Source organism: Aedes albopictus, chromosome 3 (genome assembly GCF_035046485.1).
Source record: "Aedes albopictus strain Foshan chromosome 3, AalbF5, whole genome shotgun sequence".
NCBI lineage: Eukaryota > Metazoa > Arthropoda > Insecta > Diptera > Culicidae > Aedes > Aedes albopictus.
Genome location: NC_085138.1, coordinates 374,015,872 through 374,030,543, shown reverse-complemented (window position 1 = coordinate 374,030,543; position 14,672 = coordinate 374,015,872). Strand labels below are relative to the sequence as shown.

Genomic DNA, 14,672 nt, shown 5'->3' with positions numbered 1-14,672 from the left:
CCTTGAATTCGTAAGCTCTTTTGGATTCAAATGACACAAAAGAGAAACCTCTGAGTTTAAGCCAAAAATATTGAGATTTAGAGGTCGCGCAATCGCTTCTAAGTCGGATTTTTGAGTAATAAAAAGGTTTTTTCACTTCAAGTGCCATAACTTTCTCAATTTTCAACCGATTTTCAATCTTTTTTATGAATTTCTCACAAATTAAATTTTGAATAAACTCGTACATCATTTTTTTCCAGTCACGAAAAATATGAGTTTTTGAAGAATTAATTTATTTTTTTCTTCTTTTTACAAACATTTTTAACTTTAGAGTCCTATAACTTTTTAACCGTTTCTCAATTTTAAATTTTTTAGCTTGCTTTTGTAGATGTTTTTGTTGCCTAAGAATGCTGTGAATAAACTGTACCTTTAAAAAATCGTTTCAAAATAGATAAAGACCAAAAACCGTTCAGAAACTTCAATTTAATTTATGAGAAATTCATAAAAAAAGATTGAAAATCGGTTGAAAATTGAGAAAGTTATGGCACTAGAAAACACCTTTTTATTACTCGAAAAATCAACTTTGAAGCGATTGCGCGACCTCTAAATCTCAATATTTTTGGCTTAAACTCAGAGGTTTCTCTTTTTGTGTCATTTGAATCCAAAAGAGCTTACGAATTCCAGGTTTCAACAACTTTTGAAAAATAAGTCGCAGCCTACTGTGCAAACGGAATGACTAACAGGAATGGTCCATAGACCAATCGACAAAACCACCTGAAACATGTAGGTTTAAAGAGATAAGAAGACTACGGTGGCGTAACGTAACGTGAAATTCGTCAATTTGAGGCCCCCTATCTACCCCACTTAACAAGTTTTGTATGGAAATTTGTAGATGGAAAATGATGATTGGAAGCTCTCAGTAACGCTCATAGAGCTGAGAGTAACGCTCATAGAGCTGAGAGTAACGCTCATAGAGCTGAGAGTAACGCTCATAGAGCTGAGAGACAGGCATTGTCCGAGTTGGGACGCAACGCCAAAAAGAAGAACTAAGCTGGTATGCGAATGATGTTTTCAGGTTAGGGGCTGTCCATTAATTACGTAAGGGTGCGGAGCGGACCTGGTGTGATGGTTAGAACACTTAACTATCACGCCGAGGACCTGGGATCGAATCCCACTCCCGACAAACTCGCAAAAAAAAATGTGAGTTCTTCCTTCGGAAGGGAAGTAAAGCGTGGGTCCCGAGATGAACTAGCCTAGGGCTAAATATCTCGTTAATACAGTTAAAACAATACGTAAGGGTTTATAGGGGCAAGGGAGGTTTGAGAAATCTTACGCGCCATACAAAAATATTTGGCTTTCCATACAAAAAATCTTACAAGGGTGGGAGGGGGTGTCGAAAAATCGCAAGAAATCCCTTACGTAATAAATGGAATTCGGAGCCTAATTAGCGATCGTTTTGTGTTCGTGTGTATGAGAGCAATGTAGAGCGACAAAGAATAAAACTCAATCTTGCTGCACTCTACTGTGAATATAATAGTCAGAACGTCTACAAAGCTGGTAGAATACGGTAGGCAGGGTCACTAGCGTGCGCAGCCTTTTGTTCTGCTCACTCATTCTCCTTGATAAATACAAGAAAATGAAGGATAAAAGGGGCAAATTTCCAATCTATCATTCTTATCTTTCTCGTGCTCGCTTATTAGAGTAAAAAACAGAGAAAACTACGTACGCTAGTGGGCAGACTATGCTTCAAGAATGCCGGATATCACCTGATCAGAACTGAAAGAAGATCTGGCAAGTATGTCGAAGCAGCGAGCAATAGTCCATTTTACGAGCCGATTTTATGAATGAATTTTGACAGGAGGTAGCGTCCAATGACCCGTGGAAATCAATATCATCATTAACATTGTTGTCACTTCGTTAAATGGCGCATAGAGATTTATAACATACAGTTGTTGACCCTAAACCCAAGCAAGGCGAAAATCAACTTAACACACAGTGGAACATGTTGTAACCCGCGGTTACAATTTTGTGCTACATTTGTGAACACCACTGTGTTTTGCAATATTTTAATTTGTTTGTTTTTATAAATTTTTATTTGATATTTGTTTAATTAGAATGTAGGGAAATCAAATCGCATATATTGTATCGGTGAGGCATTTGACCCCCAAGCTCCCCAACCACATGGCACACAAAAAGCAGCAGCAGCAACAGCAGCAGAAACAATCGAGTGTGGTGTGTGGTGTTGTTTTGTTTTTGCAAAGAAAGAAAGTTACGAACCACGTAGCGCGACGGACGTATTTTACAACCCGTTTTTATCACCTTGTAAAGGAGTGAAAAAGTGCCGTTTTCGCGCGGAATGTGCTAGATGGTTGTTCCTAGCATCGTCGGGAGTGAATATATCAAAAAAGGTTCCCCCGAAACTTAGTGCCGGCCCGTGGTTCGGGAACCAAAGTGCAGTGCTAGGGTGAGGACCACCGCCATTTGCGGTTCGCCAAGCGTCCGATATCCCACCGTCTTCGCTACACGGGCTCAGTCAATAGAGCTTTGTCTCGCCCGTGTAGCTAATAGTCAAGGAAGACGAAGGCAGGTAAGGGGCAAAGGGGCGCACCGCCTGCGGTAGTAAAACTGCGGTTTCTACCGGGACTTGCTACGGCGAGTAGCTTGTCCGGTGATTTATCACCACCGTCGCTAGGGGGGGTCCGATAAAGGAGTCAATCTCCTCCCCCTAGCTAATCGTCAAAGACGACTACTTCGGTAGTCCAAAAGTGAGCCCAAAGAAGAAAAGTGGAAGAAGAAAGAAGAAGAAGAAGAAGCTCCGCATAGACCGTGCGGGAGTAGAGCAACAGCGACCACCACCACCGTTGAACAGCAAGGGCCCCAACGAGCAGCAGCAACTACCAGTGCCTTGGGGAGAACGGGGCAAAAGGTTAGAAGTAGATTAATAGAGTTTTAAATTGAAATATTTCTTCCTTTTTTCCCATTATCACCCATCCGAAATCCAAAGTTTATTGGAAGTACCCTGCTCCGAGCCGCCCTGCCGGGCAAGTGCAGGTAAGGGCAAGAAAGTAATACTTACAATGTCAACATTAATTTATTTTTCAGTTTTCTATTTTATTTCATGGATTCATAATTTTATATCGATTTACTTAATTTCACCAATGTTTTAATAAAAAAATGGTCATGATTAATTTTACAAGATGTTTTATTGCTTGTTTGAAATTTTGTATTGTTACAAATCTAGGTTAATTCATAACCATCAATTTAAAATTCTGAATGAATTTGACTTTCGTCTGGGATATTATTAAATAAGCATTTTTATAACTTTTTGTTTCTTCACAGTTTTTTCAGCCTCCTTCTTTTCTCTTTCTTCCTTCCTTTTTAAAGCATTTTGCTTTTACAACTCAGCTGCCACTTGCTTACTCAATTCTCTTTGCTTTTTCTTCTCTTTTCTTTCTTCTGCCATCTGCTCTTTCTCTTTCTTGCGAACCTCACGCAATTCAGCCCTTTTCTTTTTCATTTCAATTGCTTCAAGTTTTTTATCTTCAGAGATTCGCATTTCATCCAGCCTTTCAGCAGCCGTGAGCACGAAGTGAGTCCGATTTTGATAGTTCCGATGTTTCGGGTTCCTTTTTGGCGTGGGCGGTGAAGTGAAGAATTCCTCGACTTTCCTAGTGTCCTTTATAGTATTGGTGGAATCGCGGAATACTACTGGAGATTCGACATCTGTAAAAAAAAATAACTTTAAATGCCACATTATTTTACTTAAAAATTAAAAGCTACCTTTCAGATTTTCATCACCAACATGAACAGTTTCATCGCTTTCTTCGAATATGTCAATGACTTCGAAGTGATCGAACGTGTTATCTTCGAGCAGAGAAGATGATTGAAGATCTTCGCCAGAATGATCAAATGTGATGGATTCTTCTTGCAGGTCAATCAGCGGGCTTTCTTCGTCGTATGATGAAACATCATTCAAGTTCTGAATGATGTCCGTTGACTGATCGAATGAGGATGCACTGAGCAGAGTTCTCGAAGGGTCACTCATAGCTAGGATGTTTTTGTAGATGTACGATAATGCGCGATCTTCGTGTGACAAATTGAGAGGATCTTCCGTGAGATATAGACTGATCTTTGATGTTCCTATCATCTCAATTGCCTTTGTGAGAACGTCTTCCTGAACTGCAATGGTTCGCTTAAACGAATCTTCTGCCATTCCTTCGTTTTCTTTATCATTTGTTCCGTTAGTGAGCAATACTGGAAGCGTTGAATTTTCTGCGAACGATGTGTTATCGGTGTTTTCTTGTAAACCATTCGATTGCTTTTCTGCGGATTTACCAAGGCATTTATCATAATTTACCGCATTGGCATCGAAAGGGTACAACCCACAAACAGTGAATCCGTTAACGATGGTTTTCAGTGTGAACGATTTCTCCATAGCGTCTTTGAGCAGCGGAGCAAACTTAGTGAGCGTCAATTGCTGTGAAGGATGATCTACTCTCCAAGCTTCAGTGATCTGTTCCCAATTCGCTTTGAGCGGCCTAAACATAGACACGTCTGCGGGTTGCAATATGCGAGTAGCATTAGGGTAGAGCGCTATCATAATTATGCCCAATTTTTGGCACGCTTCGGCGGCTTCCAATGATGTGTGCGAGCGGTGACCATCTACGAAGTAAAGCACAGGAAATTTTGTTCCTCGCTTTTTGAGCGTTGGGTACAGGACACTTCTGATGTACTTTACGAAGTTTACGCTATCCATCCACCCATTTTCCGAGGTTCCAAGTCCCCAATCACCAGGAAATGATACCAATATTTCTCTGCTGAGACGCTTCAGCTTGGGTATGACATCAGGTGGGAATACAGTGCCATCAGCCGCAAATGAGAACATGACAGTAACATTATCTTTACTGTTTACCGTTTCAATGTATGAGACATCTTTCTTTCCTTTCGATGCGATAACATGTTTTGGGATAGGATTTAGACTTAACCCGGTTTCATCACCGTTCAAAATTCTACTAGGATCATGTAAAATGTGATCTAGATTGTTGTCCACCAGGTAGCTGTACACGTTCCTAAACCAGTTACGAATATCCTTTTCTGTTACATTGGCACTTGCTGCTGTTACAGCCTCGGGGGTTCTAATGGACAAATCGGGATGCCGATTCATAAACAGTTTGAACCACGACTTTCCTAAAAAACAAAAGAAAAAAATAATAATCAAAAACTTAAAATTAGAAAGCCTCACATAAGGGAACGCTTATAAATTAAGTGACGCTTTGAGGCGGGAGAGGGTCTGACCCTAGAGATTGAAAACCCGAAACCCGACCCAAACCCGAACCCGACGGGTACGGGTCGGGTTTGGGCTTAGAAATTTAAGAAAACTCGGGTCCGGGTCAGGTCTGGTTTTGAACAATTTCAAAATTTTCGAGTACGGGTCGGGTCGGGTTTGAATAACGTCGGGTTCAAGTCGGGTTTGGTACCAGTGTAGATAAATCAGGAATTAGAAAAATGCTTTATTTGATCCGATACATTTAACAAATATTTCTTAGCTCGGGTTTATTGACAAATATTTTCTCGGGTTCGGGTTTGATCGACGAAAATTTTTCGGGTTCGGGTCGGGTGCGGATTTGACAGAACAAAAAAATCTCGGGTTCGGGTCGGGTCCGGGTTTTGAAATTGAAAATTGTTCGCGTACGGGTCAGGTTCGGGTCTATAAAATCTGAAACCCGACCGTCTCTAGCCTCAGCAAAGTGTGACGATCCATATAAAAATTGCAAACGTGTGACATTTCTGTCCATACTAGATCAGTTGTCAAAATTACTTGCGGAAAAAGAGGAAACTAACCTCCGCGCACAATTTACCGCTTTTTCACGTAAAAATAAGCAAAATAACAAAAATCTGATCCTGCGTCTACAACTTACTGAAGAGCAGAAGCATTCAGCACAAGAAAGAACTAAACGTGTCGAACGATATCGGGCTGAGTTTGTAACTGTCTAATAACTGAAGTGTTTCTAAAACTGATAAAGCTGTCTAAAAGTAATGTTTGTTTAAATTGGGCAAAAGTACATTTAGCGGGCACCCAATTGAAACGTAACCCACCCCAACATAGCCGTACGAACGAAATTGGACTGTAATTTTAAATAATTCTTACTCAATTGAATTTTATTGTAGTTTTCCAGTTAGTGAGAAGATCTAGGGATACATATTTTCTTTGTGACACAAAGAAAATATAGGAATCAAGTTTTGGAATAGTTTTAGCCATTCGCTTTCCTACCATTACTTACCAGGTATGTTGTCTTTAAACGGATTTGGTCGGGGATTGGTCTTCAAATAGTTGCACACTTTGTACTGGAGGCTCTTCTGTGTAATGGGATAGCCTTTTCGATCCATGTCTTTTAACCATTTGACGATATGTTCTTCTTCATCCGTGGAAAGTACGGTGTACGGACCCCGCGATCCTTTATTTTTGTATTTCCAACTCATGCGATATTGCAGAGTGCTTCGTGGAACACCGTATTTCTTGGATGCGGTACTAAATGGCATAGCCCGACCTTGGATGTTGTCCATAGCAGTTTCTAAGGAACAAGCTTGATATGATCTCTTGTAAGGTTTTCGTGCTTTTTTTGAAGAAACAACGGATGGTGTTGGTGTAAGCTCCTTTGGAGAGGCTGTAGTCAGCCCTGATGATTTCTGATCTGTAATGAGTGTGTAATATGATCAATTAATAAATATACAATTTGAAGGAAGCACTCGAAATAATAACTTAACATCAAAATATTCCGATATGTGTCCATTCATAAACCACATAGACCTGTATTTTTGGATGGACAAAAGTCTACGAGGGAGGAAGGGTCTGAGATGACCAAAATTTGGTCTAAGTGGCTTATGAACAGCCCTACAGACAGTTTTTTCTTAAATAAATTTCGATCGAAGAACACAGAAGACGTTCCGGGTTTCCAAGAGGGATATGTACAATGTATAATGTACAGGGGTGATAGAATAGATACCATTTTTTTCTCTCTAGGACAACTTTTTTCACTTGACGGCTTTACATGAAAACTGGAAACTTATCTGTGTGTTCAGTAGTAAATCTATGTACAACATGGTGCACCTCGTTATCCAATTTGCTGAATTATTGCAAAAGGATTTTCCAATCTTAATAAATAAAACTTACAAATGCTCGGTAATTATTGATCACCGAGCCAGTTCAGCTGCTAAGAACTCGATTATTTGTTACTAAACCAATATTTTGTTGTGAGCATACGTTGATTCTATAACACTAGCCCAAATGTCATAAGCCCAAACGACACTAGCCCGAAGCACACTAGCTCCAATAGGTAGCACATTAGCCCAAATACCACTAGCTCGAATTGAAAAATATGTTTCCGAGAATGTGGGTTTAAAACTCGTCAAGATTTTTTAAGGGGTTGTTGCAATTCAGAGAAAACAGAGAACTAGGTAGACGAACCATTGAGTTTGACAAAGATTGAATAAAGGTATCATTACACATGACAAATATTTGGCCAAACAAGCCCGAAAAAAGGCCAACACAACCTTGCATGAATGTCGGACTACAATGACAAATATTTGGCATCACGACAAACAGTCTAATAGCACCTTAATAATGATCTAAAATAGTTAATGCAATTCAGTATCATAATTTCTATTTCATATTGCTTATCTCGGTATCATAATGAGCAATTTTTCCGAACTGGTTTATTAAGCAATCGAAATGTGTTGCATAGTGAAAAATAATTTAAATTATGAACATTATGCAACTCAAACGAGTTGCATTATGAAAAAATCATTGCATAAAATTTTGTATGTAACTCGTTGCAATATTTTCAGCAATCATGTCAGCGACTGAGCTTTTTGGTTTTGAGAATAACCATTTGCTGGACCCGTAACAGTTTAAGCTAAGCACGGGCACTGGGCAGACTTTTTGAATAGTGTGATAATGATATGCATAAAACTGGAAAAAGCCTATTTGTAAAAAAAGAAAAGATAGGCTGTTCTACAAGCGAGTCTATCATTAGTGCAAATTATTCATTTAGGGTGCTACACTGTACTATTGGCGTCCACGCTACTGAAGTGTAAAGATCTCAGTACACAGGGTAAAATATTTGTTCAAAAAGAAACAAATGCTGAAACATCTTGTTTGGCTCGTTCGAATTTACATTATTGTCAAACAGATGTTTGATCTTTAGTTCTTTCCTAGTAAAATATTTGACCCTGTGTACTTGAGACCTAATTTTCCCATCAAAGATTAATCCTTCTTTTGAAAATAGGCTATTCTTTAGAATTTAGCTGGGTTTTACTGGTTGTAAAACTTTTAAGAGGGCTTGGTGGTCTAGTGGCAACCGCTTCTGATTCGTATACAGAATGTTTAATCCCTGGCCCGTCCCTTTCATCCTACTTTGAATCTTCAATCCACTTTCTTTTTCTCTCTCTTCTCTACATATACAACTCATTTATATTCATAAGTTCATAGCCATCGCTAGAACCAGAAACGAATTGCAAAAATTCGTTTCCCTTCCTTCCAACTTCCACAGCACAGTGTATATTAGACCGGCCCACATTTGTATGACGCGAAAAAAAAGTATTCAAAATTCACGGGGCACCTTCTAGAATTGTGCCTTTGGATGAGAAGAACAATCTGTGAAAGATTCAGCTCAATCGTTTGAAAACTGAGCTGGCGCAAATGAGTTGTAGGTTTGTATGGGATGTTCAGTCCTAATATATGGGAAATTGGATGACCTAAAGTCTCTCATACAGCACACCGGTTTGGCGAGTTCGATTTGGCTCAGAATTGAAAGAATCGTAGTTGATACCCTAATGAATAACTTTGTAGAAGACCATATCACGATAAAACTAAATTTAGTTGCGGTTTCAGCCAACGAAAGCAGGATGGGGACATCTTCCCCGGTAGACCGGCTCACATATGTATGGCGAGAAAAAAAAGTTGAAAAAAAATTCACGGGGCACCCTCTAGAATCGTGACTTTGGGTGAGAAGAACAATCTGTGAAAGATTCAGCTCAATCGGTTTAAAACTGAGCTGGCGCAAATGAGTTGAAAGTTTGTATGGGATTTTCAGTCCAAATATATGGGAAATTGGATGACCTACAGTTTCTCACTCAGTACGCCGGTTCAGCGAGTTCGATTTAGCTCAGAATTGAAAGAATGGTAGTTGATACCCTAAGGAACAACTTTGTAGAAGACCATATCATGATAAAACTAAATTTAGTTGCGGTTACAGCTAACGAAAGCAGGATGAGGACATATTCCCCCGTTTACTCTCGGTTGTTACATGCAGCACGTGTTAGTCGGTCGAAGCTTGCGCGCTACATCATAGGCAGCTTTGTAATTCCTCATTGTTTCGATACAGGCCACGTGCGTGAGCAATTGAAATGAAGAGCAACATAGCCGCCTATGATGTAGAGCGCAAATTTCGAACAGCAAACACGTGCTTCATGTAACAACCGAGAGTAAACAGGGGAAGATGTCCTTATCCTGCTTTCGTTAGCTGAAACCGCAACTAAATTAAGTTTTTTCATTATATGGTCTTGTACAAAGTTGCTCCATTCTCGGCTCCGTAAAGCGTTATACGCGATTGAGCCCCAAATAAACGAACTAGATAAAAAAGTTGTTCCATAGGGTATCAACTATTATTTTTTCAATTATGAGCCAAATCAAACGCTTTCAACCAGCGTGCTGAATGATAGACTGGAGGTCATCACATTTCCCATATATTTGGGCTGAAGATCCCTTGGAATTTTTCGACATTTTTGTATTTGGGCCGGTCTATTCCCCAGTTTACACTCGGTTGTTATATGCAGCACGTGTCGTTCGTTCGAAACTTGCGCACTACATCATAGGCGGCTATATTGTCTTTCATTTACATTGCTCACGCACGTGGATGGGTATCGGGACAATGAAGAATTACATAGCTGCCTATGATGTAGCGCGCAAGCTACGACCAACAAACACGTGCTGCATATAACTACCGAGAAAAAACGGGGGAAGATGTCCCCATCCTGCTTTCGTTAGCTGAAACTGCAACTAAATTAAATTTTATCATGATATGATCTTTTACAAAGTTGTTCTTTGGGGTATCAACTACCATTCTTTCAGTTCTGAGCCATATCGAACACGCCAAACCGGCGTGCTGTATGAGAGACTGGAGGTTATCTAATTTTCCATATATTAGGACTGAACAAACCTTCAACTCATTTGCGCCAGCTCAATTTTCAACCGATTGAGCTGAATCTTTCACAGGTTGTTCTTCTCATCCAAAGGCACGATTCTAGAGGGTGCCCCGTGGAAATTTTCGACAGTTTTGTATTTGGGCCAGTCTAGTGTATATAATGCATACAAGTTATGCAACCAAAGCGAATTGTGTCGCTTGTCCTTCATAGTAATCACCACACAATCTATCACCTTACGAACATCCCCAATTCATGGATCGCATCACCGACCCAACGGTGATTCCCAGATCTCCCATCCTTTCCGTCTAACAAATACTCCAGTCCGTACTGGTTGTGGAAATGCAGATGTGCTCTCGGTCTTCAGTAGCCACAACCAGCACACTCTAACATTCCTTTCACTTTCCAACTGACTATAAGGACGTGGCCGGCGCCGTTATTGATCAAAAATGTATGAGCTGCTTAAATTGTGCTTTGGGAATAAGTGAAGTATCCATGCCCTTATTCATTTGGATCTCAGTGCAATTGGTACCAGCTCAGATCAATCACGGAAGAGCAACCATTGACATGTATAGTCAGATTTGATCGTTGATCGTTTACTGGTGGTAAAACTTTTAACCTTCTTGTTGAAATTTTGAACCTTCTTCTTGAAATAAACCCGTTGAGAAGCAGACTGCTTTCTAAAGAGGACGTTATGCCAAAAAGAGCAGAGAGAGGAGGAGCCAAGTTATTATAGAAAGAAAGAAAAATCGATGAAGAGAAATCAATTATTACAGATGAACCGGTATGTTGAAATCATGAAATGCTCACAGAACAGAAGGCTGAGAAGCAGGTCGTGTCCAACATGGAACGTAATTCCAGGAAGAACAACCTAACAACAAATACAAGTTTATAACGTTTACAGCGCGTATGAACATTAGGCGGCTAAACTGAGGAGCTGGGTTTCTCCCACTTGAAGCGTTACAAGAAGAATGACGGGTTTGAGTATAACTTAACCCTTTCCTTCCCACGACTTTGAACGGCTATATCTATGCCAAAAAAGCGTTTCCGAAAAAAGTGGTAGAACAAAAGTTATTGCAAATTGGCTAAATTTTTCGAAATCAATAAAAAAATTTTTGGTTGTAAATCAATAGGTTTTTGATTGTTTATAAATAGTTGAACTATTGAAACAAGTAGGTAGTAGTTGGGTTAACCTTATGAGGTTATAACCATATTCTAAAAATTATTGCATCATATTCATCTAATTCCGTTTGTCCGGAGTTCGTCGAAAATCGATGGTGCTCTAGAGCAACCATGGGAAGTAGAGGGTTAATCAAAAACCCCGTTCAGCTAGAACCGGATATCAAACAAAATGTAAGCGGTTGACTAACCTGAGCGATCCATACAAAGGTCAAGGGGTTGATCGGGAACTGTCTGCATTTGGTGACCACTCAGAATAGGCGCGGCTCGGATGTGCGGATTCCTCTGACCGTCGCAGTTCCAGTCACGATTCTCCGGGAAGTCACTTTCTTCAACCGTCACCATCTGAAAAATGTGAAAAAAATCTCGTTTATACACACCAACATTTCCGTGCTCGGTCTTGTTGACACTTACCTGCAATTGATCAGGAGGCTGAATAAGCGCATTTTGGATGGGCAGATTCCACAGACCGTCGTAACTCCACCCACGTTTCACAGAAATATCATTTTCTTCACCCGTCTCCATCTGAAAAATGTCAAGGTAAAACACAGGTAAATCACAAATATTCCCGTTCGCGGTCTTGACGGCACTTACCTGCACTTGATCAGGAGGCAGCAGGACAAAGATTTATACGCAAATATTACAAAAATCCTGCGGATTTGCCGGATTTGCAGCCACCAACTGAAGCAATCTTTGCAGGAACAACGATAACAAACGCAAAGGCAAAACAAACCAGCCATTGATTGATGCACCAAGCGGTAAGAGTTTTGACATGCAAGCAGTGTGCCGTTTACATCCATCGACCAATCAGCGACGAGGATCTAATCGACGGCACACCGCTTGGATGTCAAAACTTCTTCTTTTCGCTTGGTGCATCAATCAATAGGATACTGCAAGATGACGTCACGAAGCCGCGCACTGACAGTTCAGCGAGCTTGTTTACATGGACTTAGTCTCTGGCGGAGATCCGGCAAAACTGTTTTTCGATGTAATTTCAGTAAAACGGTAATTAGACGATTGGTTTTGTACTAGTTACACTGAAAAAAATTGACACGTCTGAGTAGTATGTTTTACATATAGATTTGCGCAAATTGTAAAACCCTCGAATTTCACGTGTGGAACATATAGAATCACAAACTTTATTTTTTCACCGATCTATCAACAATTCACTCGATTCTTATGTGTACGTCACACGGTATTTGAATGAAATGCATATGCATACTGAATGAATTGCCAATAGATATACATTTTCAACCTAGTGAATGTAACATTATGCTGAACATCAAATTCATGTTTTGATACACATGGATTTCGTGTTGCAACCCTTGTAGTCCTCCAGGTATAAATACATAATGTAAAGTACCCTTATTTCACGCGAGCTCATAGTTCTGCAATCACGATTTTAGTCCAGAATTTCAAATGATGTGTTCAGGGTAAATTAACTTTACTTTGAAAACACATCTTTTGCTATTCATATTTAAATCATGAAAACAAAACCTAGAGTTCGCGCGAAATAAGAGCACTTTACTATTAAGCGAAGTCGGTGCTCTACATTATTTTAAAACAGGAGCTTCAAATTAAAATAACAATTTATTGTTTTGCCAATGCTAATTTCTGATTTACGGTCTGGGCAAGGGTCTGGGAACTGGTCTGACGATTGATCAACAGATGTCTTCTCCTGGAAATAATTTAAAAAAAAAACTATTAAGTATTAAATTTGGCCATCTGCAATGAAGATGTATTTAATACCTTTGCGATGATTGATGTGAATTGATTCCAAATCGGGCACGGCAGGCAATAGAATATGTCTAAATAAGAATAATTTGGAAACAAATTGGTTAATTGGTAGCTTAATTGATCTCGTAATTGATGGAACTTTTTAATTTTATAGATAAGTCTTGTACTTACTATCAAAACGAGGTTGAGTTGCTTTTGATCAGCCTTCGCCAGCTGCACCAGTATGCTGTTGGACAAACATTTGATGTCCTGTCCAACACTAGGTACGTCACACCCATGAGCTGAGAAATAAAATCATCATTATATATTGGTATTTGAGATAAATTTTAAATTAAATTCTTACAATTTATCAGCTTTACAGTTATCCGGGAAATAAGATGATAGACGACACGCTTTAGTTCGTTTGTTGGTTGGCCATGATGAAACACGTTTGACCTCGCTTTTGACTTTTTTCATTGGTCATATGTTCCCAAATATGAAATACAATTGTACAAAACAGTAGCGCAAATTCATATAAAAAAATACTTCTACTCCAATGGAATCACACATAAGCTTGTTATGTTTTGGTTATCGAATTCAGCTTAAGATAGAGTTGCTTGGAAGCCAAATGAAACGAATTTCATATTGATGTGAATTACATTCGGATCGGTGATGTAAGCTTTGCTGAGCAATCCACGTTTTTAATCAGATGAATTTAACGTGTAAAAACCATTGCATACATTAGAAAAACACATCAGACTAACGTTGACGCTTCTGAATCAGTCCATAAGTTAAAACACATTATTCGATCGTGTCATTTTTTTTCAGTGTAGAGTTGAATATAATTGATATTTCCGTACCGTAATGGTTTCGGGATGGAAAAAGTAAATCTAATTTTCGCCGCTCGTTAAAAATTCTAACACCTTGTAAACAAGCTCGCTGAACTGTCAGACAAATTGAGGTTAGATCAGGTGCTTGCAGTACCCTATTGTTTTGACAGATGGATCAGAAGCAGTGCCACCGCGAAGCAGGTGTATCCATTTGATGTCGTCGTTTCACTCGCACTTGTGATGTTGTTTTAACTGATTGCGCGTGACGTCATGGTTATGTTCGCAACATAACGCATATGAGTGAGTAGGAAAGGAACCGTACTGTCGTACCTGTGGTGTTGATTATTGGACTCTGCAAAATAGGTTGGCCCTTTTGACAACTTGGTTGCTTCATCCGATGCACACCAATAAATCCCATATACGTACACGAAAAAGTGTTGCCAGGAATTATAAATGAAGTTTTTCATGGAATTTCAGAAACCAATTTGATAAAAGTTGAATATAGACCCAAGTAACCACAAGCATTATATCATTGCACGAATTATACTTATGACACACATGTGATACAAGAATCACTGTACAATTGCGCTTGAAATGAGTGCCACACTGATAATTCTCTCCGTTCAAGCCAGTCTTGTTAGAATTTTCATGACAGTGAGTACCGTTGTACGTGTATCACACTCGTATCACATGTCTGTCTGGGGTATTAGACTGAATATCAACCTTTGCAATGCGAAATGCAGTAATTCCACACTTCTCATGCAATAC

The 14,672-nt window shown here is 39.5% G+C and overlaps 3 protein-coding genes across 14 annotated transcripts in view; 1 reads left to right on the top strand and 2 right to left on the bottom strand.

Annotated features, from left to right (window-relative positions):
• Positions 1 to 14,672, bottom strand: part of LOC109409852 (V-type proton ATPase subunit F) — a 421,144-nt gene that overhangs the window by 124,587 nt on the left and 281,885 nt on the right. The window lies entirely within an intron of this gene.
• Positions 1 to 14,672, top strand: part of LOC109409848 (uncharacterized) — a 233,093-nt gene that overhangs the window by 46,815 nt on the left and 171,606 nt on the right. The gene's annotated exons all lie outside the window — the stretch shown is intronic.
• On the bottom strand, positions 3,063 to 14,409 carry LOC109424601 (uncharacterized). 5 transcript variants are annotated; one of them, XM_062855625.1, is made up of 7 exons: positions 13,439 to 14,409; positions 13,267 to 13,376; positions 13,108 to 13,166; positions 11,550 to 13,036; positions 6,261 to 6,671; positions 3,760 to 5,166; positions 3,063 to 3,702 (listed from the first exon to the last, which is right to left on the bottom strand). In XM_062855625.1, exons 4-7 carry the CDS (start codon positions 11,881 to 11,883, stop codon positions 3,374 to 3,376), a joined length of 2,481 nt encoding a protein of 826 aa, XP_062711609.1. In that variant the 5' UTR covers positions 11,884 to 13,036; positions 13,108 to 13,166; positions 13,267 to 13,376; positions 13,439 to 14,409; the 3' UTR covers positions 3,063 to 3,373. The 5 variants fall into 5 exon arrangements, with proteins under 5 accessions (XP_062711609.1, XP_062711610.1, XP_062711608.1 ...); XM_062855626.1 differs by having other exon boundaries at positions 11,550 to 11,703; positions 11,773 to 11,883; positions 11,953 to 14,409; XM_062855624.1 differs by having other exon boundaries at positions 13,267 to 14,409.

Coding starts and splice junctions, on each gene's coding strand:
- LOC109424601 (XM_062855621.1), bottom strand. CDS start 11,883: ATGGAGACGGGTGAAGAAAATGATATTTCTGTGAAACGTGGGTGGAGT. Junction 6,672..11,549: donor CCTTTGTATGGATCGCTCAG/GTTAGTCAACCG, acceptor CACTCATTACAG/ATCAGAAATCATCAGGGCTG. Junction 5,167..6,260: donor GTTTAAAGACAACATACCTG/GTAAGTAATGGT, acceptor TTTGTTTTTTAG/GAAAGTCGTGGTTCAAACTG.